A 27,011-nucleotide genomic window follows, 5' to 3' on the forward strand; every position below is an offset into this window, starting at 1 on the left:
AGCGGCACAATGGCAGCTGTTGGGCTCACTTTTTAGATGCAGTGGTGTCTACTGCCATAAGCACGCGTTCAGTTTTGTGGTGCCAACCACCACATGCAAAGTTCTTAATTCCAATGGCAGTGTCCATCAAAGGGACAACTCTTGCTTCTTGGTGGTAACATCCACCACGGGCACGTCACTTGTCATCTTTTTGCGATGGCTATGTCAGATGCTGATCCACTATTCCTGCCTGGAACGACTTTACTGCAGAGACTGCACCCTGCTACTCGGGCTTACGAATCATTCTCCATAGTACAGCACCGGGGCGTCTGCTGCTTCTAACACTCAATAGACAGACACCCCTCAGGCAGAGTTGTCAGACTCCTTCCATCTCAGCAAGCAGATTGGCTTCCAGGTGTTTCAGATTATGGGTACAGGCCTTCGGCAAGACTCCAAGTTATGTCCCCTTATCTCTGGGAAGCTGGCTGTCAGGTAGACCCTAGCTCTGGTTGCACAGCAGACACCAGCTCTGGTTGTAAAGCAGTTATCAGAGCAAAACCTGTTTGGCGTGGCTCTTCTTTAAAGTGTCCTCTCCAGGCTATCAATACACACAACCTTTGTGATGAGCGGTGCTTTTTACAGCAGGCTAGTCTCAACCTAGAGCAGTCACAACAGAAATACAGAGGTGTGAGCTGTCGGTAACTGGCCACCAAGAGCTACACTGTACAGTGGGCACAGGAGAAACCAAAGATGTGCCTCACTAAAAAGGGATCCCTTTCACCTGAACAAGAAAGGCTGCAATCCCACCCTTCACCCTCATCATCTATCCACATGGCAGTGGTACAGGAAGACTAATTAGCAGCTTGTCTCCGGAAAAGGCCTGGTTGAAATCCTAACGGACCTTGCCTTCTCTGTCCCCTCTTCAGTGTCTAGGTCTCCTCTCCAGCTTCAGGAATGGCTGCAATAGACTTTCATTGTCTGGGAAAATAACCTTCCCTCCATATTGTGCAGAGAAACTGGTCAGGGGCTTCCAAAATAAAAACTCAAAGGCCTCCATTCCTCTGATTCACTGCTACATACAATGCGTGTAGCCTGGTGGAAAAAAGCATCTGAAGATGGTGACTGTGTTGAAGTATTTCCAGGGCGTGTGTCTATTGTCATACAACTAGGGACATAGCACCAAATGGTTGACAACTTAACTACGCCCTCTCGAAAGAAAGAAAAAAGGGAAGAGACTACACATGAACAATTATGAACCCAGCCACTAGATCGCAGAATATTGCACAGCATGTGAATCCAGAAAATTCTTTGAGCTGTAAAACTATTCCTATTGATCCGTTACCTTTCTGTTCACTTCTGCATATGGTGCATTTACCATGCTGGCCCAATACACAAACCAGGACAACATAAACTTGGGACATTAGCATTAGGATACAGGTTCGCACATAGAAGTGGAACTTGACACAAATGGACCAGTAGGCCTCCGCTCCAGTGATACAAATAAAAAGCTCTGGTCACAACTAAAGTTTCACAAAAATTGTATGCTTCTACATGGACCACACTACATGCTAAATTCCTGACATGAATTGTAGTCCACTGTCATTAAAATGATCCAGGTCACAAGACCGGTCCAGGACCTCACTCATGTCTAGGGACATTCTAGGGTGCTGCTCACACTAGATAAGTGTGGGGCCAGGTCCAAAAATGTTGTAGTTTTGTGTGTTTTCTGAGTCTTGAGTAAACATAAGCTAGAAAAGTCCCACCTCTTGCTCTATTTTGTGGTAGCATGTTCCTGTAGAGAGTATTTAAAGTACTTTGCACATTCCCACAAGTGTGATTACATCTTTTCTCTGTTAATAAATGTTTAGAAGAAGCAAAAGGCTTTGATTGATAGTCCATGAAGCAGTTATCTGTGCTTTATTTATCTAGATGGTTGGTTCACCAGAGTTCAATATTTGCAGTAGTTGAAATTGTCAATTGATGATACAAGTGTGACTGACCCTGTTCGGTGCAATCAGTGCAGTGCCAAAAGTGAGTAGCCCTGTTGCATCTGCCATTGGCTGATGACAACAAGTATTCTGTTTTGGGGTGCAGTAGCTACACCAGGGGTGAGGTTTACTGACCTCCCCTTTCCAGTTAAGTCCACTGGACTGTTGCAAATGGGGGAGCCCTTTGTGTTTCTTTATTTTATAATGAATGTGTAGGTGACCAAACCTTATAAGCGGCGTTCTTTTAATAATGATTTTGATCATCAATAGGTGTGTAGACAGGAGAAAGTTCATGATCACCTTCAGGGCAGCTGTCTTTAGGGCTACTCTGGGCTGAACACCATCATCTGTTTGCATACGACACTATGTGCAAGATGAAGGATAGCAGCTTCCCACAGAGAAACAGAAGATCTCCACCATTATTGTAAAGACATACTTGGACCATTCTTTAGCACTTTCTCAACCTGGAGCTAAAGTATTTCCCATTACACTTTGCTAGTAACAAGCCTGAATGCCGTGCTGCCATTTATCTAGTTGGCTGCACTGCAGCCCAAGCAGGCCGAAGAAGTCCAAAAATTAAGAAAGTGCCGTGAAGCCAAGCCCTACCAGAGACCTGAAGACTCTGCCAGTGAGAACACACCCTCGAATCTGCATCTTTTATTTCTTGTGCTCTCCTGATTGTTCCTTTCTGTGCTGAGTTCCAGCACCCAGTTGCCCTGCACATGAACTTGATTGAGAGGGTCTGTGCGGTCCCAGTGTGTGCTCTCCAATGGTTCACTCCTATCTTGTCCACCTACTCATCACTGTATTTCCCCTCCACAATGCAGACATTTACCTAGAGTCTATAGGATCCTTCAGTGATCGTGAGATGAACAAGTTGCTTACCTTCGGTAATGCCTTGTCTGGTAGAGAAACTATCTAGCTGCAGATTCCTTACCTTCAAATTATCCCCAGTCATCAGATTGGATCTGCAAATTATTCATGGGCAGTACCACTGTGCACCTGTAGGTGCCGTAATTCGGCTCCACGTGTCATTAGCACTGGTAGTGGCGTGCATGATGCCTATATAGTCAGTGCATTGACATCAGTTTCTTTCCGTGACTTTCTACACCAGAACACTGATCACTGGTGTGAAAAATTAAGGCTCTGACCCTAGAAAACTGTTCAGAGCGGGTAGGATGGATGGGTCGGTAAGGAATCTACGGCTAGATAGCCACTACCAGATAATGTGTTATTGAAGGAAAGTAACTTGTTCATCTGGTAGAGACTTCTAGCTGCAGATTCCTTTCCTTAGAGCAGATAGCCAAGCAATACCTTCCCAGAGGTGGGTTTGTGTAACAGATTTAAGACCAAAGAGTCCTGCTGGACAAAACCAGCAAAGAGTCCAGGCAGTATCATTTGGTAAACATGTGCAGAGTTGCCCATGTTGCTGCCTGACAGATGTCCAGGATCAGAACTCAGTCTTGGCTGAGCCCTGCTGGGTCAGGTGAAGACTAAACAAAAGAAATTGAGAAAGGGGAGTAACTAGGGAATCAGCTTGTTGCTCAGCACACACCATGCCACTAATGTATTCCAACGGCCAGCTTATAGCACCTTGGTGGGGGGACGCCCAGTAGGCAAGATAAAATTGCAGACTTTGAGCGAAAGCTGTCAACTGTTAATGCTCAGTCTCCATGCATGATGGCAGAAAGTTGACCGGTTCGGGTGGAGAACCCTCCCCTGCTGCTGCGACAGAAGGTCCTCTTGAAGGAGCAGCCTGATCAGAGGACTGATGGACATGCTCAACAGCTCGGGATACCAGGATCTCTGAGCCCAGTCTGGAGCCACAAGGAAGACTTTGGCCCAGTCCTTCCTAATATTCTTGAGAACTCTGGGCTGGAGTGGGATGGGCGGAAAGACTTACAGGAGGCCTGAGCTTCACTTGAAACTAAAAGCTTTTTCGAGCGAGAGTTACCTTGGAAACTCCAGCGCGCAGAACTGCTGACATTGCGTGTTGGTGGTGGCGGATCGATCTAACCCAGGCTCTTCCTACTGTTGAAAGACACCTTGCACCACCTCCAGATTGAGACGTAGTTCATAATCTGCTAGGCATTGTTGGCTGAGTTCGTCCACCCTGACTTTCAAAGATCCTCTCCAGTGTTGAACCACCAGTAAAATGTCCCGATGTTCCAGCCATATCCAGAGGCGCAAGGCTTCTTGAGAAGGGGTCCATGACCCCTCCCCATCCTGATTGTTGCAGTACCAGATTGGAGTGGTGTTGTCCATGAACACCTGCACAAGCCTTCCTTTGATAGAGGGTAGAAAGACTTTCAATGCCAGTCGGATCACTCTGAGCTCCAACAGGGTAATGTGGAGCCCGGCATCCACCAGAGAACAGAGGCCTCTCATCTCCGCCTCTGCCAGATGGCTCCCTATCCCAAGAGTGACGCATCTGTCACTACTGTCAGACCTGGTTGGGAAAGTGAGAGGGGACTGCGGCTGACCCAATCACGGTTTGTTAGCCACCACTGCAAATCTTTTGCTGTGCCCTACGAGATCTGGACCATGTGACAGAGATTCCCCTGATGCTTCACCCTCTGGAACTTCAGGTCTCACTGCAGGGCACGCATATGGTAGCCGGCATGCGTCAAAAGCAGGAGGCCATGAATTCCAGCAGCCTCAGAGCCAGTCTCACTGAAACCCAGGAGAGGTTGAAACATCAGTAACATAGCCTGGACCTGCTGTTCTGTTGGATAAACCCAAAACTGCTCTGTGTCAAGAACAGCTAAGATGAAAGGGAGCGTTTGAGAAGGGACAGGCGTGACCTTGGCACATTGAAGGTGAACTCCAGCGAGTGCAGGAGGTTTACCGTAGTCTAGAGGTGGGAGATGACTGCTTGAGATGAATCCACCTTTAACAGCCAGTCATCGATATAGGGAAATACTGGCAGCCCTAATCTTTGCAGATCAGGTGTAACTACCGCCATCACCTTGGTGAATACCTGAGGGGCGCTAGTAAGTCTGAACGGGAGCACGGTGAACGGACAGTGCTCTTGGCCCACCGTGCACCTCAGGTAGCGTCTGTGGGCAGGCAGGACAATAATGTGAAAGTATGCATCCTGCAAGTCCAACGCTACCATCCAGTCTTCTGGGTGCACAGCACTTGAGCGAGTGTGAGCATTTTGAATTTCTTCTTTTTCAGGAAACAATTGAAGGCACAGGTCTAGGATAGGACAAAGGCCTCCGTCCTTCTTGGGCACTAGAAAATAGCGAGAATAGCAAACACGACCACCTTCTGATGCTGGTACCCTCTTTATGGTTTCCTTGGTCAAGAGAGCTGCTACTTCCTGGCAGAGTAAGGAGAGATGGTCCTCCCATCAGCCTGTCGTAAAAAGGTTGCATGGGTGGAGGGGCAGTCATGAAGGGGAGGAAGTAGCCCCTCCGGACAATTTGGAGAACCCAAACCAGGACCATAGGCAGCACTTGCGCAACAAAATCCCACAGCGAATGGGAATAACTGCCCAAAAGGCATGCAGTGTTCAAAGACCACAATGCCAGGCTGGCAGAAGAAAACATTCACTTGCCTAAGGTGTCCATCCTCTTGGATTCCCTATCCGGTAAAGTGGTAGGGAATGGGCCAGGATTTACTGTGGAAGTGGAGTCTTGGACCACTAAGTTCTCCAGGGTGGGGTATAGGGTGAGGAAAGAGGGGTCCCCTGGGGCGGGGCATTGGTTGCGTGCAATTGTCCTGTTCACAGGAGCCCCTGTGCAGACATTGGACCTGGCTCCTGGCAGGACACCTGTGAGGGCTTTGTTAAATGGGAGAAGCGGTTCTGCAAGGGTGACTACCGGCTGAAGCACCTCCGTCAAGACCTTAGCTTTCGAGGGCAGCTGAAGGTCCAGGAAATCGTCCGTCCTCACAACCATAGCAAATGTGGCATCCTCCTCCATGGCCACGGTAGGAGGAGACACCAAACCATTATCTGCCAATTTCTCGCACCAATCCTTGCCAGGGGCTAGTATTCTTCAGGGTCCAGTGGCCCCTCCCAGTCTTTCCCAAGTACTAGCCCATAGGAATAGACTCCGGCTCCGGTCTAGAGGGTTTGGCTCCAGTCCAGAGTTTGCATTGCCCCTCTGGTTCAGTGTCAAAGTTTGGGATGAGAATGGAGACCGTACTGGGAGGGTCAACATCGGGATGGGTGTGGAGGTGGTCTGACTGGCGCCGGTCCAGATCCATCTGTGGATCCAAGGTACCCCACTGGTGCTGAGGGCGAACCTGTCGGCAGGCAACCAGCATTGGCACCTCCCGAACCTGCGAGTTCCAAAAGCATGCCAGCGGAGATGGACCACCCAAATCTGAGGTATATGTCCTCAATTCGTGGAGTTGCGTGGAAGTCTCTTCCGGAAACTCTGGGAGGCATAGATAGCCGGCGCAGGTGTAGGCTCAACCACGGAGCCAGAACTTGAATGATGACACACCCTCTGCTCCTAGGATGAGTTTGACGGACGGGGTAAAGTCTAAGACCTCTTCAGATTCTTACTCTACTTCTTTTTGTGGGACTTAGTCGAACGCCTGCGACGAAAATCAATGGCTCTGGGTCCGATCCCGGGACCTTCCCCTCGACCAGGATCGAGACCATCGCAGGACGAGCTCCTTCAAAGCCTTGGGTGCATGGCAGGTTGGCATGTCGTGGTCATGCTTTAGACACTAGAGGATGACAAGGAGAGGACCCGTCAACAACATCTGTCGGTAACAGGCGCCGCAGGGCTTGAACCCAGTTTTTCTAGCGCCATTCCTGCCACGCAAGTAGAAAACTCTCAAAAGAATTTTGACAAATTCAAAAAAAGTATCTGTCAAAAAATGACTAAGGGTAACTCTCTCCGGATCTGCGCTGGCTGGCACGGAAAGAAAATAACTGATGTTAGCATGCTGGAGTGGTGCTTACATAGGCACTGTGAAACTCCCTTCCAGCACAGATGACGCCATGTAGAATCGAGTGACGCCATCTAGAATCGAGTGACGCCATCTACTGGCGTGCAGGGTTACTGCTCACAAAAAACATCTGGATTCAATCTTACACCTTGGGATAATTCTAAGGTAAAGAATATGCGGCTAGAAGTCTGTATCAAGAAATCCATGTTTTTAGTAACTTAGCCTCACTCAATTACCACCACTAGGGGTAATCTTCCTGGTTGCATTCCAAACTTCTAGATACTCTTTTTCCATAACAGAGTTGTCATTTCAATTAAAATGAAGTTTTTGGTGGAATGGTTTCAATTCTCCATATTCCATTGACTTGAACTATCTCCCGCTATTAACAGTAAGAGCATTGTTACATTCTTGCCTTTTCAGCAATACTCTGGACATTACAAATGGTATAGAGCAGGGGCCTCCAACCTTTTCTGTAGTGAGAACTAGTTCTGATCATTGAAAATCATTGTGAGCTACTGAAGGCTAAGGAACTCGCACATTGTGACCAGACACCACCACGCCCAGCTTCATTGACTTTAAGCCAAATGTCTTTAGAGACATATACTATGGTTTGAACAAAATAATTTGACTAAGGGCACTGACAGGACTGCCATGCGTGTCAATGAGAGCGTGTTCTTTAAAGCATGTATTAACATGTGTGTATGAATGGGATATATGTGTATGGGTGACTGAGAGTCTGTGTTGTATGTACTTGCGGCACAGGACATACCTTTAGCCATATGTGGCACTGGTACATATACAACACAAACCTACAAACCTTTTTAAATGGGAGAAATGTATAGTGCAGAAAAATGTTCTGCAAAAATGTTCACAATATGGAACAGTTTTCTGCACTTAAAATTTCTCCCACTTAAAATAATGGCTGTATTTTTTCAGTTATAAATATGACCCCATGTCTATACGCCCCTGGGAGCAAGATGCCTGCTGTGTGTAAAGGCAGCACTTTGAAATGGGAGAATTTTAAACTGAAGAGAACGTTGTTTATAACGTTGATTCCATATGTTATATTGATTTGTAGAGGGCACTGATGACCAGAGAGGGTATCCAGGCGCTTGGAAAGTGTGTAGGTGTGTGGTCCCTAAGAAGCTTATACTAAGAGCTAGGTTTACAGTTTCTTACAGAACTCAAGAAGTGAGGAGGAGGCTCTGATATGTTGAGGGAGGTTGTTCCATTCCATGTCCATAAAACTCATAATTTAAGTTGTCTCTTATTTCCAAGTGTCACATTTACAAACGCCAGGCATCTTGCTCCCAGTGGCTTGTCGCCAGAGTGCCATATGTTTAACAGAGAAATACAGCAATTTGTTTTAAATACATTTTTTAATTATTATTTATTTATAGATTTTCACATCATAACAGCAGTATAACATCATCATTGTATTCACTATATTACAGAATACATAGCCGCAAGTTAATGCAGTTTCATTTTGGTCAAGTATGATATTAAAGCACTGTGGACAATAAAATTATACAATTAACATAGTAACATCGCATAGAATGTCATTAGTCAGTTGATTTAGCTGACATATAGGCAGTGAATGGACCCCAGATGTCACGTGGTCTTGAGGCTCTCGGCAGTTCTTCCTCACAACAAGTAAGCTGATCACGAGAACATGCGATATCTTTTAGCCAATGTGCCAATGTTGGTGCAGGTCTACCATCCCAATGGATTGAGACTCTGCGCTTTGCCAGTAATAACGCTATAGCCACTAATTTCCGATTATTAGCTTTAAGCTGCAACACATTTGCCAAAAGACAAATATTCATATTACATACTAGATGTTCGCCCACCATTTCTGTCAAAGCCAATGTAACTTTCTCCCAGAAGTCAGCCACTCTAAGACAGCTCCACACCAAATGTTGAAAATCGGCATTATCTGCACCACACCGCTGACAACAATGCCTCAGACCATACTTGTAAAGTTGTGCTGGCGTATAGTACATCTGATGAACATATTTATAGTGGGTCAACCTGAGATTCCCATTTACAGTGAATTGACCTGTTAGCCTACTGCATGTGTCCCACTCATCCTCTGTTAGTGTTTGGGGTAAGATAGTATTCCATTTGCTCATGGGGCCTAAGCTAACCGCCGTCTCATCAATCTGTGAAGCTTTATATAATCTAGTAACCAATTTAGTCCGAGTTTGCGTAGTATATATGATTTGTAAAGCCCCTAGAGTTGGGGGTTCATCAGGGAAACTGGGATATAACACCCGAATTGCAGCTCGTAGTCTATTGTATATGAATGTCAACATGACAGGCTTGTTCTCGTCTCCTATAAAAGTCTGGAGATCAATAAATTTACCACTGGGATATATATCGCCCATAGTGTGCGCTCCTGCATTCTGTAAAGCTTTTAGTGAGCCAGTTTCATTTGTCACTGATACCACCCCATGGTGCAGCAGTGGCATAGCCGGCACATAAAGCGGTAACCTCTGGGCACGTTTCCCCAGTTCCCACCAAGCATGTGAGGTACATTGTACTGTATCAACTTCGTCCCTTTCAAACACCGTAGTATCGTTAACAATCATAGCTTTCAGTGGTATGGGATGGACCGCACCTGCCTCCACCGCAACATGTGGCGTATATAGTGGCGCGTTTTGCCAGTAAAAGGCATATTGCGCTTGTGCACACAAATAGTATAATGGCATATCAGGCACCTTAAACCCACACAACTCCTACGGCAAAGTTAATACCTTCCACTTAACTCGTGGCTTTTTACCTCCCCAAACTAATGTAATCAGTAATGTGTGCAGCGTAATAAAAAAATGTTGTCTCAATATAATGGGTATGGTGTCAAACAAATATATAAAAATTTCGATAGGACCGCCATTTTAAGCAAAGCCACCCTGTCAGCAAACGTTAATGGTAGCCGTATCCATCTAGTGACTTGATCCTCGAGTCGAGAAATCGCAGTGCCATAGTTTGCGTGTATAATGGTCTGTGGGTCTTTGTGAATCCAAATACCCAGGTATTTAATCGGATCCGTACTCCATTCTAATGGGTATCCCAGTTCAACCTGCGTTGTGCTTGCTGTCAGAGAGATCACTACCGACTTGTTCCAGTTAATCCCCAGGCCTGAGTGCCACTCAAATCTAATGTACTCTCTAATGAGTTGTTCCAAATACAGCGCCGGCTCACGCACATATAAGACCATGTCGTCTGCATTCATAGACACCGCTAATGGCCGTTGGTGGAAAGGCAGCGCTGCCCGCGCATGGCGCTGTTGCATTATACAGGCCAGTGGTTCTAACACCACCGCGAATAGTAGAGGCGATAGAGGACAGCCCTGCCTTGTCCCACGCCGAATCGGCAATGTGTCAGACGTCCGCCCATTAATACGCACGCGAGCAACTGGATCGGTGGACAACAACTTGATCCAATTAGTACAAATGAACGGCACACCCATACGATGTAACACCGCCAACCTATACCTCCAGGAGTTGGAATCAAACCAGAAGGACCGCCGCTGCAGGCAAGGTGGGTTCCAGAAGATGCTTTACTGAAAAAGCGTTCTCAGATTGTGAGCTGTGGAACGGGTAGAAATAAATCCTGATTGATCAGGTAACACCATGACTGGCAATAGTAACCTCAACCTGGTTGCTAGTACTTTCGCTAATAACTTGACATCAGTGTTCATTAGTGACAACGGTTGATATGATTCACAATAATCTGGTTCTTTTCGTGGCTTCAGCAAAGTAATAATTAGCGCTTCGCGAAGTATATCTGGTAGTCTTTGCTGTTGGTATGCGTGTTCGAACATGGCGTGAAGATGTGGTACCAGTATTTCGATGTACTTATTATAAAATTCCGCTGGGAGCCCTTCTGTGCCTGTAGCTTTGCCATTAGGCAGAGCAAGTATAGCATCACGTATTTCGTCTAATGTCAGCGGGTGCATTTAAAAGTCTTGTTTTCTTTTTGACAACCAAACCAGAGCTATATCTTCAAAGTATTGTGCTAATTCATCGTCATCAGCAGTAAGTCTACTGTTCTACATAGTTGTGTAGTAACGCGCAAACAAATTAAGAATACCTGTAGCATCACAATGCCTAGTGTCCCCATCTACAATAGATTGTACTATACGATTTTTCGCCCATGGTTCATATTTTGACTGCTTGGGCCTGTCTGCCTCCCTCCCCATAATATCTAGCTGTCCAGCGCCGGGACATATGCCTCACCTCTTGATCCGCCAGATCATTATATTCAGTGATTTTCGATCGAATAGATGCTAACGAAGCGCTATCTGACGTGCTTTCATATTGTCGCTCAAGAATCGTCAGTTCTGCTCAAGTTGTTTCATAGATCCCCTTAGTGATTTAAGCACCCCAGCTTGCAGGCCTATGCACACTATCGTCACTTTGAATGCTTCCCATATTATGCTCAAACTTTGTACTGGCCCAACATTTTCATTAAAATAATGTTCAATGGCTTCCCGCACCCCCTCCCGGAATACCTGGTCCTGCAGGGCAGTGGATTGTAATCTCCATTGGAACTGTGGTGGTGTATACATGGGTATTATCATTGTGAGTAGCAATGGGGAATGGTTGGAGAGCGTCCGGGTTAAGTGGGTAACCTTAGTAATCAGCGAGTTTACATCACTGGTAGTCAACCAATAGTCCAGACGTGACCAGGACTGATGTGCATAAGAGTGACATGTACCATCCCGTGCCCCTGGGTGTCTTAACCTCCAGACATCTATGAGTGACAAATCTTGCATACCATTCTTAACGGCCTGTGCTGCTTTTTTAACTGAGGGTTCCGTATTGGAGCGGCGGTCCACCGCCGGGTTTAATACTACATTAAAATTGTCTCCGCAAATAATGGCTGCCGGCTGTAACCTATGTATCTTACTCCACAGTGTCTCGTAAAAACCAGGGTCGTCAATATTAGGGCCATAGATATTAAGAATAGTCACCAACATTCCGCACAGTTTTCCCTGCACTATGATATATCGACCATTATCATCTATATCCACGTGTGCGGTTACAAACAGGAGATTTTTTAGAACAAAATCATACCCCCCCTCGCATACGAAGAGTAGGAGGAGGCCAATTTTACCCCAACCCATCTAGTGGCCACTGTGTCAGCTGCATATTTGGTAAGGTGAGTTTCTTGCAATAACGCCACTTGGACATTGTGCCAATCTAGATAGGCCAGCACCTGCCTTGTCTTCTTCGGATTGTTAAGACCTATGACATTTCATGTTACCCAAGTTAGTTTACCATCCTCAGTCGTCATCAGACCTGTGTGTTATCTAGGTAGTAACTTTGAACACTATCTGTTTTGCCTGTCACATGACGTCTGCATTCCATGTATTCTGCATTTCGCAATGACGTATTTGAACAATCGCCCCCAACTGATTCCCCCCCCCCCCCCCCCCCCCCACTTTAGCATCCCAATCATGTCAAGGAACCCTAAGGTAAGAAACACAAAGAACAAAGTTAACCCCCATCCCGCTGTAAGCAGCTAACCCGCTCAGACTGCAACCTCAACCGTGAACTGCTTGGGTAGTACCCTCATGGAGGACACCAGCTGCCCATCAACCCCCTCGTTGGAGTGGGGGGGTGGAGTCAGGGCATCACCTAGTTCGTTCCCTGCACATCCCACGTCAATATGATTTATTATAGCATTCACAAAGGTAGTCCCACTGCCATGCTGCAATGGCAAAAAGAGGCCGCGCAAAATGGTTACGCCTCAATTCCCAGCTGTTTATCCTGACATAAACCATGAGTGATGGACCTATTACCTATGTCAGAACAGTTAGCAAGCAATAATAGTAAGCGAATAAACAGCCCTGCAAAAATATTTCCCTATATCCAATCCAACATCCAATGTCACAGCCAGGGTTACAGGCGTATGTGCACTTTCTATGTCTGCATCATTTGCTAGTGCATCGGCTCATCTGCGTTATTGTCCATTTGGAGTTATCCCCAAACAATTACCATCCCCCATGCACCCCCTTACATTTTGCAGATACTGTACACTTCATCTCTGTGGCAATACACTGCGGAAAAGCCTCAGTGCCATCAAAATGTAGTTATAGTGATACTTTACTACAAATAATGAAAAGATTATATACATCAGAATCAGTTTGTAACATGCTGCATTTAATCTTCATTATCTGCGTCATCTCGGTCCATTCTAGTCGTTTTGCGCTGCTCCAGCTGCTTTACAAACTGCATAGCGTCTTTTGGGGTCGTGAAGATTCTAGGCTTGCTACCGTGTTGTATTCTAAGACGCGCTGGATACAGCATGGCATATTGTATCTTCATAACCTGCAACCTCTTCTTTACTTGCTGGAATTCCCGCCGGGCCTGCTGCACTGCCATCGTAAAGTCTGGGAACAGTGCCCCTTCCATCCCATGGTACTTAGTAGTGCCCATTTCCCTTGCAAGACGGAGGGCCATGTCTCTATCGCGATAATTGAGAAGTTTTGCAATTATCGTGCGCGGGGGTACTCCCGGGACAGGGCGCGGCGCGAGGGAGCGATGAGCCCTCTCCACAACCAACATGTTAGAAAGATTTTCTGCGCCCAACATAGTTTTGTGCATTTCCTCTACATAGAGTTCCATTTTTCCCGTGTTGGTAGACTCAGGCACCCCCGTGATGCGTAAATTATTGCGTCGGGACCTTGCTTCCAAGTCTTCATTTTTGGCCCATATCGCCTCCAGTAGCTTCTCCATCTGGGTGCAGGACTCTGTGATGTTCTCCACCTTATCCTCTGCGTTTGAGATACGCTGTTCTGCCTCGGTTAGACGCACTCCATGCTTGTCCAGCTTCGCCGTCATGGTATCCATACGTAGATTCAGATTATCAATTTTACTGTCAATTGTGTGCAGGCTTTGTTGCATGGCCAGCATCATTCGTTCTGATTTGCTACTGCTGCCTGCTTCAAGATCTGTCTGTGTCCGAGGCAGCCTGCCTTTTTTTATGCGTTTAGAGTCAAACAAGAGTTTGGACTGTAGTTGTTTGTCTGTTTTTCCCATCTTTTTTCGCCTGCAGCCACAGTCGTGCTTCGCAATGGTCTCCTGTCCTCAGCCGTCAGGAGCAGATCACCCCACACAAGTCAGTGCTCCCGCCCTACCAGGTCCCGATCAGGCCTCCTCCAGCTCGGCCCCCTCGCAGCAGGGCAAGAGAGAGCACCCTAGCGCCTCACAGCCAGCTGGGCAGGATATTGCAGTTCCTCTGTAAACCAAATGTCTGTTCCACAGCGCCACGAGGCCCTGGCCCTATGTTGTTTCGTACTAGTGCCCTGATGAGGGAGTCACACTATTATGCGACCGGCACCGTGTCTCCAACGTCTCCCGCCTGTATCTCTGCGTTCGTATCCAGGCCTGCAGACTTTCTATGCAGTGCACCTTCCGCTCGTGGTCAGCACTGGCACCAATCGCGCATCAGTCTCCCCCAGTCGCAAGTCTGTATAATCGTACCTGCATCAAACCGATCCACGTGTCCCAATATCTCCCTCTTGGTGCGCGCCAAAACACTGCACCTGACCCTGTCGTAGCTTAGGCCTTTGTATTTAACACACAGGCAGTATCACTTTTCAGCATGGCGGGCAAAACGAGTCCAACAACAATAATACAGGCCCCGCACACTGTTGTGGTCCCAATTATCCGTTAATTTAGTGAGGGCTGGATAAATTAGTCGGCGCCTCCACCGCGCTGTCTAGGCGCGCGATGAATGACACCCGCTAGTGCGGCCTGCAGCTTCACTTTTTTTTTTTAAATTGTATTTATTAGAAACAGAAACATAGGGCATCAACATTACACATGATTTATACATTATTATGTTTTTGTAGCACCAATACACTTTAACCGTTATGACATCAGTATGTGGACCGAGCTCCAGTGAATTTCTAACAGCAGTCCCGCCCACCGCACCCATCCCTTGTCCTCCCACATTGCAGCTTCTCTTTTACCGCCGGTAGACCTTCACAACCTGGCAGCGGGGACAAGCATGACGCCAACGGTGCCTCTACACCATTTCAGCGCCATATATCTTCACAACTCCGCAGCGGGGATCGGAATGCCGTCAACGGCGCCTCTACACCATTTCAACGCCGTATATCCGGGTCGGAACAAACGCTTCTGTGAATCCTGCGCGTCTCCGCAGCATCTGTCGGCCCTCTCCCCCGCGGATCGGGAGCGTCTTCTTTCGTCCCCGGAGATCCAGGTCGCACAGCGTCCGATAGTCAACAGTGCTGCAGCGCTCACCTTCAAGTCCACGCAGCGAGCCAAAGGCAGCCGCTTTTCTGCGATATGCCTTCCCGACACTTAGTAAGTTCTGACTCCACCGCACTGCTTCAGCTGCCTCACCAGCAGTTAGCGGTCTACGATGGCCGCCATGTTGTTGTCTGGCCTGGAAGCAGTCTTCACCAGTATGTAGTCTGCCGCAAATGCACCAGTAAGTACACTAAAAAGGGCGGCTGGCGTAGAGGACTCAGAATCGCCGACTCTCGTGCTTAGATGGCTAGGGGAAATGCAGGATTTTTAACGGATTGTTGCACCGACCAGCAGAGCTGCACTACTGTGCGGCCATCTTGCTTCGGGCTCACTAGCACCCCCCCTAAATCAGAAGAATTTAAAGTGAAGAAACATCAAGACGTAATTGACAGTGGAGAAAGACATTCAGGCTTAATGTTAAATAGAAATATATTTCTTCACCATAAATTTCTCCCATTTAATTTTTTTTTTTAATTCAGTTATAAATATGGCACAATGCCTGCTAGCAGCAAGAGGCTTGCTGTATGTAAATGCAATACTTTGAAATGGGAGAAAATTAAAATGAAGTTAACTTAATCATAAAGGTAACTTTCATTTGAATTTACTCCCAGTTACAAGCATTGAGAAACATAATTTTGTTTTCACTCTCCAGTATTGAGTTGACAAGGGCTTTTATTTAAGAGTTGAATACTTCAGTGCTTCAGTTCTTCTCCTTTGTGCCCCAGCCTGGGTCATAAATCTGACTGAGCACTTCTCATTATCAGGCCCAGCTATCTGCTATCTGCATCCTGATGATGATCATGTAAAATAAATACAGCTTTCCCTTAACCTTAAAATGAAAATGTGACCCTTATTTTTTTTTTTTTTAATCAACTCAAGGTTGCGAGCTACCCAAAAGATGTCTGTGAGCTACTGGTAGCTCGCGGTCAACTTGTTGGAGACACCTAATATAGAGCCTATACATCCAAGGGCTTTGGTTTATCACTCTGTTACTCCATTAATCCTTTTTACTGTTAGGCATTCTGTTTTACTCTACGTACATATTTATCCAACTTGAGATATTATTAGAGTGTTGTCTTTTCAAAAGCTCACAATTCTGACAGGACGTTCAATTCTGCAACTATGTTGTATTGTAACCTTTCTCATCCACCTACATCCTCATATGAGTTAAGCTTTTAATACTCATCTAGAGCTACATGGAGAGTCAACCAGGGTTGGGAGGTCACCTTTTAGTTCCAGACTTAGGGTCCAGTGTCCTGGTTGGCGTGGCTGGGCTCCATCCATTTCATGCTAGATACTGCTTTATTGCCCTTGCAACTTAAAGGACTGGGGACAAAGTGACACACCTATTTTTACATGTTTGTAATGGAGGGTATAATTGAAATTTTTATTAATTGAAGTTCACTGTCCCCTGATGGCCAAATAGGAAGACACTTTTGTGAGTGATAAGATGTTTGTCTTTTTTTCTATAATTATATAGATGGTAATGGAGGTCTGTACCGTGCACTGGAGGACAACAAGATCCTGGAAGATATGGAGCGGCGTGGCATCCAATATATCCACGTCTATTGTGTGGACAATATTCTTGTCAAAATGGCTGACCCAGTCTTTATCGGATTCTGTGTCTCACGGGGAGCAGACTGCGGTGCCAAGGTGCAGAGCATTTATTTTCTATTTTCACTGGGTGGAGAGTGATGTGTCCATGTTACTTATTACCTTTGCCATTATTTTGCTGTGGTATAATTAATATCCGCTAGAGACTACTAGCCGCAGATTCCTTAACGTAGAATTATCCCCAGGCGTGAGACTGGACCCGGAAAATCTTTGCCACAGCATCTCTGCGCGCCGGGGGCGGTACCACGCCCTGACATCGTCTGCAGACGTGACGTGTCCGCGAGGTCACATAAGTCCCACCCCGGCTCGCTGACGTCAGTTTCCTTCTTTTCCGCGTGCAACACGGACCCGGATTGTGTCCCTGTCCTGTTTTCAGGCCTTCTTTTCACGCTTTTGTGTGATGGGACAGTGTGCGAATGCCTTCGGGCTTCAAGGCGTGCTCGTCTTGCGCGCGTCCGATGTCGGTGACGGACCCTCATCCTATTTGCATGTGGTGTTTGGGCGAGCACCATGTTTCCACAGACTCCGACGCTTGCCAGCATCTGAAGCCTAAGTCCCGGCGGGAGCGTCGGATGAAGCTCCTCTCAGCCCGGTTGTCCAGATCTGTGTCGTCCCCGCGGAAGGGTCCCAGAATCACCGCTTCCGACATCGCTCGTCACCGAGGCCCCTAGGGCGTCGCTCACCCGTTGGTAAGTCTTGTAGCTCGTCTCCGAGGCCTGGTCCCCGCTCTGCGGAGGGCGCGGGTTCTCCGCTGGACATGCAGCCTCATTCATCGCCACCCTATCCGCCGTTTGCAGGGGCGACTAGGGCCCAAATAGAGGCCTATGCTGCGGCTCTGCAGGCTTCCTTTGCCCCTCCTCCTCTTCCTGGGACGTCCACAGATCCCTTGCCACGTGCGGGGCCTTCCACGGCAACCAACGGTCTCGGCTTCAAGTTCTGGAGGTGTGGTGTCGTCTGGGTGTGACCCTACGGGGTTCCCCTCTTCGGCCCACGTCACCTCTGCCTCGCCACAAACCTACGAGGGGGTCCCTGTGGTGTCGCGGGAGGTCGCCGGGACTTGCGGCTCGCCCCCGGTCTTCTGGGCAGGCGGCGGGCTAGCCAGAAGCCGAGCTGATGCCGCTCAGGCGCCGCAGGTGCTGGCTAGGGGCCGGGGCGTGTCCTCGGGACCCTCTCGACTCTCCACGAAGGCGGCTGCTTCATCGGAGGTCGAGTCAGCGCCTTTTCGGCATCGTTCTTTCAACGGCCCGCCCCATTCTCCTAGAGTGAAAAGAGGTTGTCTCGGCGTCCCCTCCGGCAGCGGCTGACCTCACGCCGGCGCCTGTGGTGGTATCCACGGTGCCGTGCCGGCGTCAGGGCGTCGACTCGTTTCCAGAGGCCCCCTTCTCCCCGGAGGTTCGTCAACTTTTTGTCTTTTCCCCCAGAGACGGACCGCCCTGACGTGGCTTTTTCCCCGGCGTCTTCCAGGGAGGGCTCTTCGCCGTCCCCGCGGCCACAGCCTTCCCCAGTGGCACCGTGGGTCCCCCACTCTTCTGTCAATCTTCCACCATTCTGGGGCTGGCCATTTCTTCTTCCAGCTGGATTCGGGGATGGCAGGCTTAGTTTACAGCCGTCGCCCACGGAGGAATTGCTTCTCTTACCCCCTCCCCCCCCCTGACGCCCTACGGGGGTGTGTGCGGCCTTTGCCCGGGCCGTTTCTACAGCCACTGGCATTGTGCACATGGGCGACCCTGTTACCCCATTCCCCACGGACCATTTGCTGGAGGTTCTCCATCAGGGCTGTGGGGGACGGGAGCTGCTTCTTCCCTTCGAAGCTTCGCTCCATAATTCTCTTCTGGGGGCGTCCTGCCACGGGGGATCCTGTACCCCAAGCGCTCCTCCACCGTCCTGCTCTGCACGACCCGGTCTGCCTTTCTTTCCACCCTTCTACCCAGGACCCTCTTCTACAGACTGCTTTTCCTTCCTTACCTTTGGTGTTGTTTCCTCCGGCTCGGGAGGCCCGATGGTTAGATTCATGGGGACGGAAACTCTTCGCTTCCTCTAGTGCTGCTTTGCGAGCGCTCAACACACTTTGTGTGTTGGCCAGGGCTACTTCCAGCTTGTGGAATTCCGTGGAGTCCCTTCTGTCTTCTGTCTCTCCGGAAGGTGTCTCTGCTGATCTGCGGTGCCATGTACTGGATGGCCAGGAGCTGGCCGCGTTTATTCTTCGTTCGGCCCTGGATGTTTCTGATGCTCTTGGCCGCACAATGGCAAGTTCAGTGGCTCTCCGTCGCCATGCTTGGCTGAGGGAAAGCCTTTTCCCTGAGAATGTGAGGGAGCGTCTCGTTGACCTTCCCTTTGATGGGGTGCTTTTTTTTAACACCCATGCGAATGCTGCCATTCAGAAGCTCCTTGCGGGGCTCAGTCCTCCTCCCCCTCCGTAAACTTGGCTTGTCGATCCTCTGCTGCTTTATGGGCGGCGTTGTTCGGTTGGACCATCTGTCTGTTCTGGTGGGATGGCGTGCCTTCAGATCCTTTAGTTAACCCCTTTGTGCTGTTGGCTGCTGGTACAGCCCCTTCGGATTTTGTGGTTCTTTGGTTGTGGTCCACCCAAATGTGTCCTCAGGTTGGGCCTTCTGTGTGTTTTTTGATTGGCTGATTGACAAGCCGTCTGTGGCTCTATCTGCAGGTCCTTTATGTTCTGTCCTCTGCTGCGGAATTTTCCCTAAGAGGTATTCCCATGTTTTCTTGGGACGTATCATACCCTAACTTTATGTTCTGGTCCTCTGCTGCTGGTTTTTCCCTAAGAGGTGTTCCCATGTTTTAGTGGGACGTAGCATACCCTATGTGGGGTACTTGTAGCTATTGCATAGCTCTGTCCTGCGCTGCGGAGGTGTGGTTGCCCCTTTTTTGGGTTCCTTACCTTTCTTGGCATCGCTGTATACCGCTGGTGCGGTCTCTTGTATCTTGTCCGGGCGCAGCTTACGCTGCTCCGGGTTCCGTCATTCTCGGTGTTCACTACATCGCTTGACAGTTTGCCATGCTGTCTATGGTATCGTGTTGTGGCGTTTCCGCCTTCCTGTCTGGTGTTTCGGCCTGGTCCTCGGTCTGGTGTTCCGGGAGGGCTGGGTTTCTCCTGGCTTTCCTGTGTTCCGGTTGACGGCTTGGTCCGTCCCTCATGTCTCCCCCTTTTTCTCTTCTGGCTGGTTCCATTTCTCTTCGTGGGTCAGTGTGTGTCTATTGCACGATCCTCCTTTGGGGCTTGTTCTGCATTTTCCTGGCTTCTGCCCTCTGCCTGCGCCTGGCGTGTTCTGGGTGAGCTGCTCCATGGTGCTGTCTGCTGCCGGCTGTGCACGCCTGCTAGTGCTGGCCCACCGCCGTGGCACCTTTTGTGCTGCCTTGTACCCCTGCCTCTTGTTTTGCTGGTGCTTAGCGCACCTGCGCCTTTCTTCCTAAGCCTGCGTTCCTTGGCTGTGGAGCAGTTCCTGTCTTGCCTGCTTCCTTGCGGCTGATGCCTGTTCCGCTGTCCTCTGTCACTGTGTGTTTTCCTATGGCGGGCTCTGCCTCCGGTTCTGCCTCTTCTCCCTGGAGCTGGGGTCGTTCTTTCCTTCTGGGTGCTCCTGTGGGGCTGTCTGTCCCTACGAGGGTTTGTGGCTGTTATACCTTGAATGGGCTTGGGGTCTCCTGATCTTCCCTTTGCCTTGCTGTGGCCCTGTGTTTCTTCCTACTGGGGAGGTTCTCTCGCAGGCCCTCCTCCCCTTTCGGTATGGCTTGGGTATCTATTCAACGTTAAGGAATCTGCGGCTGGCAGTCTCTATCAGATGTACAAGTTACTTACCTTTGGTAACGATGTATCTGGTAGAGCCGATTCTAGCCACAGATTCCTTCACGACCCGCCCTTCCTCCCCGTTCTGAGAGGACCCTTCAGCCCGGTCTTCTGCACTCGCCTCCCTTCGGGTGGCATTTGTCTTCTGCGGGTGCTCTTTCTCTTCCTCCCTGGCGGGGTGCTTCGTTCTGTTTAATTGTTCCCCCTCCTTCTTTTCTGGTGATTGGATGGTCAGTTCATGTGTACTTTTGCATCCCTGCACCCTGGTTCTTCCAGTGTGGGGCCTAGTCATATTCTCCTACGCAATCCTCTGGGTTGGGGTTTCTTGGCTGTGCCTCAGCCCTTAGTTTTTACAGGGGATATGACTCTCCTTGACGGTATTGTCTTGAGGTGCCTTGTCGTTACTCTTCTGTTCCGGCCTTGTTGCCCTTCACCTTTATAGGTTGTGGTTGCAGCCTTCCTGTCGTCTGCCACGTCATTTTAACATGTTTTTTCTGCCTCCAGGGAGGTTATTGCCTTTGCTTTGCAGAGTTGCTTCTCCGTGTAGTGCTCTGCCCTTTCCTTTGCATGACTTTCAGTAACGCAGTGCTTGGCACTGTTCCTAATGGTGCTGTTCCTCACCATTCGCTTCTTCCCTTTTTTGTTTCACTGTTTTTTTTTGCACACTGTTCCCATACTCTCACAGTTTTGTTTGTGATGGCTGTGCGTTGTGGCGCGGAAAAGTTCCTTGAAGAAAACTGACGTCAGCGCGCCGGGGTGGGACTTATGTGACCTTGCTGATGTCACGTCTGCAGACGTCAGGGCTGGGTCGCGTGGTACCGCCCCCGGCGCGCAGAGATGCTGTGGCAAAGATTTTTCGGGTCCAGTCTCACTCCTGGGGATAATTCTACGTTAAGGAATCTGCGGCTAGAATCGTCTCTACCAGATACATCGTTACCGAAGGTAAGTAACTTGTACCTTTTATTCATCTGAGAGTATGGTGAGTTTACAGATTTCAAGAGAAGGGCTGTTGTCTGTATAGTTTGATTTATAAGAAACTTATTTTTGTTTTTACTTGAATGCTCTGTAGAGGGATCTTTTTCTTGCGATATTCCTTGATATTTATAAACCCAGATTATGTCTACCTATGTTGGAGACAGAAACATTTAACATTGTTCATTTAATGCCAATGGTTTCTTAATTCCCCCAAATAATTCATTACAACTGTTCTCCATACACGACTGACAACCACTTTAAGAACACAACATAGGAAATTGCATCAGACCGCTACATCATTAGAAATCAATTGGACACTCCTTTACTCACTGCAATAACCTAGATTGTATGACCATGTCAGTTAGAGAATGTTGATTATTCTGCACTGGTGTGAAGTTTCCTAAGCATAAGCTACACTATTTTGTCATAATTTACTCAAACATGCAATCATGTTTTTAGTTTTTTACTTGCATATTCAGATATGTCATTTTTCACAAATAAACTGTGCCTTCTGAGTTAGAATTGACAGCTGGATAACTAAATGTACTGTGTGTTTGTAACAGTATGCAGTTAAGAAGCAGAGCTAGAGGACTCACCTGTGGACCAAGCTTGGTCTGCTTGGAAATTATGGGGAAAAATGCATACCCATCTGTTTTAGGCTGTGGGAATAGGTGTTAACCTCCTGGCTTGTTGAAACCCATTATGATACCTCCATTTCTTCCTCTGAACTAACATGCCATTGTCTCTCTCTCAATACATAGAACCCTTCACATTAAGAACCTTGGTGCTGACTTTCTCAAAATCATGACATCCTCACGATGGGCATCAGTTTTGTACTCTGTGTTGAATTCTCTATCATTAAGGTCAAGGACCAAAAACAAGAGCTGAAGAAGACTCTTTAGCCTTAACACAGGTTTGTCATTAATCCTGCTCTCGTCTGACTTGAAAAGCCTAGTCCTAGGTCAGTGGTGGAATATTCAAGCCTGACCCTCTGGTCCAACAGCCATAAGCATATGGGCATATTCATCCAAAATGTGGTAACAGAAAATGGGAGCACTATCCAAGAGAGAGATCCACTCAAGGGCATCTACAAGGCCAAGTTGCAGATCTGCAATTTCCTCTACAAGAGACCAGAGGTCAAGCCCACTCTTCAGGCAGGCACTCCAAATTCACCAGACCACACCATTTTGTTTTGTGAAAGTCTAAACTGTCCCGCCTCAAAACCTAATATTAACTACTCAATTCCTCAGGTGCAGACCTTAGTTACGTTTGAAATTCCTACAGTTTCTTGTAAACTTTTAGTTCCATTGGTACAGGGGATTTTGGAGTGTCCCTTGCAAGCTGAAGCAATAATACAGTACAGGACTCCAGGGCCTCTCTTTTACTAGTAAGTGGTAGGGGTGTGATTCTTTCTCTTTTTCCTTTCCTTATGCAAAGTAAGTATATTGACTCACCGGAGAAGCAAGTGTTTAAGGCATATGAGCTGCAGAATACATACTTGTGCATAGATCGCCATCTCGGGTTGGGATCGGATGTTTGCAGTTTGTTGTGGTCTTGGAAGAAGTCTTTGAAGTCACGAGATAGGTGACTCCTCCCTTGGACGATACTGCGCATGGACATCGACTCCATCCCCCGATTGTTTTTCTTCCGCCATCGGGTTCGGATGTGACTTGCTGCGCTCCAATTCGGTACCGTATTTCCCAACCTTTCGGCGCGCAACCCATCACCACTCAACTGTATAGTTTTGTTTGCGTGCCCTTCGACACGCTAACACCCAAATCCTCGATTCCGGTCATCGACGTGGGCCGCTGGGCCTATCGGCGCCATTCGGGCCTACGGCTAATGGAAAGGACTCATTTAAAAAATGCCGCCATTGTGGAGCCAAATTTCCCCACAGTGACCACCACAGGGTCTGCAACCTTTGCCTCTCGCCCGAACACGTGGAAAAGGATTGCCAAGCCTGCGCCTCGTTTCGATCTAAAAAGACTATCTGTGATAGCCGGGCTCGATGACACATCACGGCTCAACAGGCTGCCCCGGTGCCATACAACATTTTCGATGAAGGCCCGAAGTTCCAGAGGCAGAGGATTCAGAGGAGCTCGAAATCTTCTCCGAAGCTGTTGACTCCGATGACCACATCACTCCGAAGACAAAGGAAAAGCCTTCCGGCAGCTCGGGACCGAGCAAGCCGCATATCAGTACTCCTAAAACACCTTCGGTACCGAAATCTGGGATACACCCGAATCCCGTTACAAAAAGGCCTCGGTATCGAACCCTTCGGCACCGAAAGACCATAAAGCCTCGGAACCGAACAAACATCGAAAGCCTTCGTATCCGGAGAAAATTTCCGACTCGGCACCGACTTCGAAGCCAAAGGAGCACAAGACCCCCTCCTATGGCTCTAGAGATTAAATCCAAATCGCGTTCGGAACCGAAAAAATCGGCACCGAAAGGGGACAATGAGCAGGAAGAAGTGTTTCGACTAGATCCTGTCGATCCGAAACAAAAGACATTACATGTGGACCCTAAAACATGCCATCCTGTCAATCTCCCATCAAAGAAGAGGAAATCTGATACCCACACACTCTCCTGAGGTACCTGTGAAGAAGAGACTTTGCAACTTCACCCCTAAGACCCTCTTCTCCTGTTCTTCCTTCCAAAACTTTGTCTCCTATACACTCTCCTAGACTCTCTCCATACTCACCCTTACCACCACAGGATGAGGATGATTTAAAGGATGGGGGTGGACATAAGGATACCTTAGATGACCCTGATGATGATACTCCATCACAGGATACATGGGACGATTACAATGATCCCACAGATCCTCCAGACCTTCCTGATCCAGATGCATACCCATCTAAGCCATCCACCCCAGATGACAATATAGGGTTTAGTCAGCTTATTAATAGGGCTGCGAAATACCATGGCGTTGAACTACATTCAGACCCCCACGGAGGAAGACTTCCTACTGGACACATTTACTCAGTCACAAAAAACAATACATACATTGCCCATGCTTAAAAGTGTCATTATACACGCACCAGACCTATTTAAAGACCCTGTTAAATGACCCACTAGATGCTTCAACTCAAAACATTATTTGCTATTTACTGCATCTACAAAGATGTAATCAAGCATATACATCCATAACACTACATATTGCTGCCCTTGCCGCTTACCTACAAAACAGACAACATTTGTCATTGTTTAGGGTACCTGCTATCAAAGCGTTCATGGAAGGCCTTTAAAGGATAATTCCGCCCACAATCCCACCCTCTCCAGTGTGGAATGTAAACATTGTCCTTACTAGGCTCATGGGTCCCCCATTTGAACCTCTACGCAAATGCAAATTGCAGTTCCTTACATGGAAAGTAGCTTTCCTAGTCGCAATCACCTCTCTCAGAAGAGTAAGTGAGATCCAGGCTTTAACCATACAAGAACCATTCTTACAAATATATCATAACAAGGTGGTTCTTGGAACAAATCCAAAATTCCCTCCCACGGTAATTTCTGCATTCCATCTTAATCTGCCCGTTTTTTCCCCAAAACCAGACTCTGTAGCAGAAAGAGCTCTTCTCACACTGGATGTCAAAAGAGCTATACTTTATTACATTGACAGAACTAAACCCTTTTAAAAAACAAACCAACTGTTTGTAGCTTTCTGGCCACCTCATAAAGGAAACCCCATCTCCAAAGCTGGAATTGCCAGGTGGATAGTCCAATGTATTCAAATATGCTTCCAGAAAGCAAAACGCACATTAACAATTCCCCCTAGAGCGCACTCAACACGCAAACTAGGGGCTTCCTTGGCATTCTTAGGGAACATTCCCTTAGATGAATTTGTAAGGCAGTAACATGGTCTACTCCACACACCTTCACCAAACACTACTGTGTAGACGTGCAGGCAAAACAACCGGCTTCTGTAGGCCAGGCTGTTCTTTAAAAACCTTTTCAGATCACTGCAACAGATACAGGTGACCACCGCTAGGGGAGAACACTGCTATACAGTCTATGCACAAGTATGTATTATACAGCTCATATGCCTCGAATGGAAAATGCTACTTACCAGTATGCATCTGTTCTTGGCATTGTAGAGCTGCAGAATGACACACGCCCACCCGCCTCCCCGGTGCCTCTATCTGTTCCAGTGTTATCTTGCTTAGATACATTACCCATGGACATCTTTTCTGTTTCTTACAAACTCCATCATTTCCCGTCATGACGAAAAACAATCTGAGAAAGGACTCGATGACCATGTGCAGTATCGTCAAAGGGAGGAGTCACCTATCTCGTGACTACAAAGACTTCTTCCAAGACAACAACAAACTGCAAACATCAGAGCCCAACACCAGATGGCGATCTATGCACAAGTATGTCATTCTGCAGCTCTACATGCCAAGAACAGATGCATAATGGTAAGTAGCATTTTACTTATGCTTCTTGGTCCAGAGTTCTCAGGGATGCACGCCATTCAGACCTTCTAGAAAGCTATGACGGGTCTTTCTGGGACTCTACTGAAACGTTCACAAATCTCTTCGAGGACAGCTGACAAGGTTTCACATAGGTTTTGAATGACTCAATGCTGGTCTCAGAAAAGAGGTTTAGAACAGCAATTTATGTGGCATGGTTAAGAGCCATAGGCAGCCCATGTAGATCGTTCACCTCCTCGGCTTTCGCTGTCAAGTGCATGAATATGAGGAAACATCTGACACTATATTTGGGCATGGTAGAGCGTAGCAAAGGAGAAATGGGTTCTAGACCCTAGAGAGAGGTTAGACTCTTGAATTTCCACAATTTCCAAGCATTCAGCCTGTAAACCCAAAGGATCATCGCTTAAAACTGCTTGCGCCCGAGTTTAGTATCCCATTATAACATCAGCATTAAAAAACTTTGAGCAAAAAATGGGTGCAGGCCCCAAATGGCTATAGAGACCGGTCAAATGGGTAGCTGGCTTTGCATCACTTTTTCCATTTTAAGTTGACTGTACGTGCCAACAGACTTCCAAGGCTCATATTTTCCCATTGTGAAGCAGCATAGAACATAGCTCATATATAAAATCGCTAGTCATCACCACTAGTTCCAATTTCTGTGCTTCAACCCGAAGTCTGTTTTGAACAATAGTATTCCAGAAGGGAATTTGATGGAAGACAAAGTACTATCTGCAAACCAAAATTTTTTTTTCCTAAGAATTGCATAACTTAATGTCAGAGAGATTCCATCTCAGCAGAGTTTAACACCTGATTTCGTGTTGATCCTTTTGCTTGACTACACACACTGTTTTTTAAAATGGCCAGTTGTTCCTTCAATCGGGGAATTAAAAATGCATGTTGACTTTACGTAACAAGCATTTGCAATGCAATAGGTCTCGCATTTATAAGAGTTTGAGCTATTGGCATTGTAAAATTACAATGCCTTTTATTTCTGTTTGGTTTTAAAACAAATGAAAGGCGTTGT

The 27,011-nt window shown here is 47.6% G+C and overlaps 1 protein-coding gene across 1 annotated transcript in view; it reads left to right on the plus strand.

Moving 5' to 3' along the window:
* Positions 1 to 27,011, plus strand: part of UAP1L1 (UDP-N-acetylglucosamine pyrophosphorylase 1 like 1) — a 166,204-nt gene that overhangs the window by 37,540 nt on the left and 101,653 nt on the right. The window contains exon 4 of the mRNA XM_085611235.1: positions 16,644 to 16,816. Within this exon, the coding sequence (XP_085467361.1) occupies positions 16,644 to 16,816 (173 nt within the window). The remainder of the gene's footprint in view (positions 1 to 16,643; positions 16,817 to 27,011) is intronic.

Source organism: Triturus cristatus, chromosome 1_2 (assembly GCF_964204655.1).
Source record: "Triturus cristatus chromosome 1_2, aTriCri1.1, whole genome shotgun sequence".
NCBI lineage: Eukaryota > Metazoa > Chordata > Amphibia > Caudata > Salamandridae > Triturus > Triturus cristatus.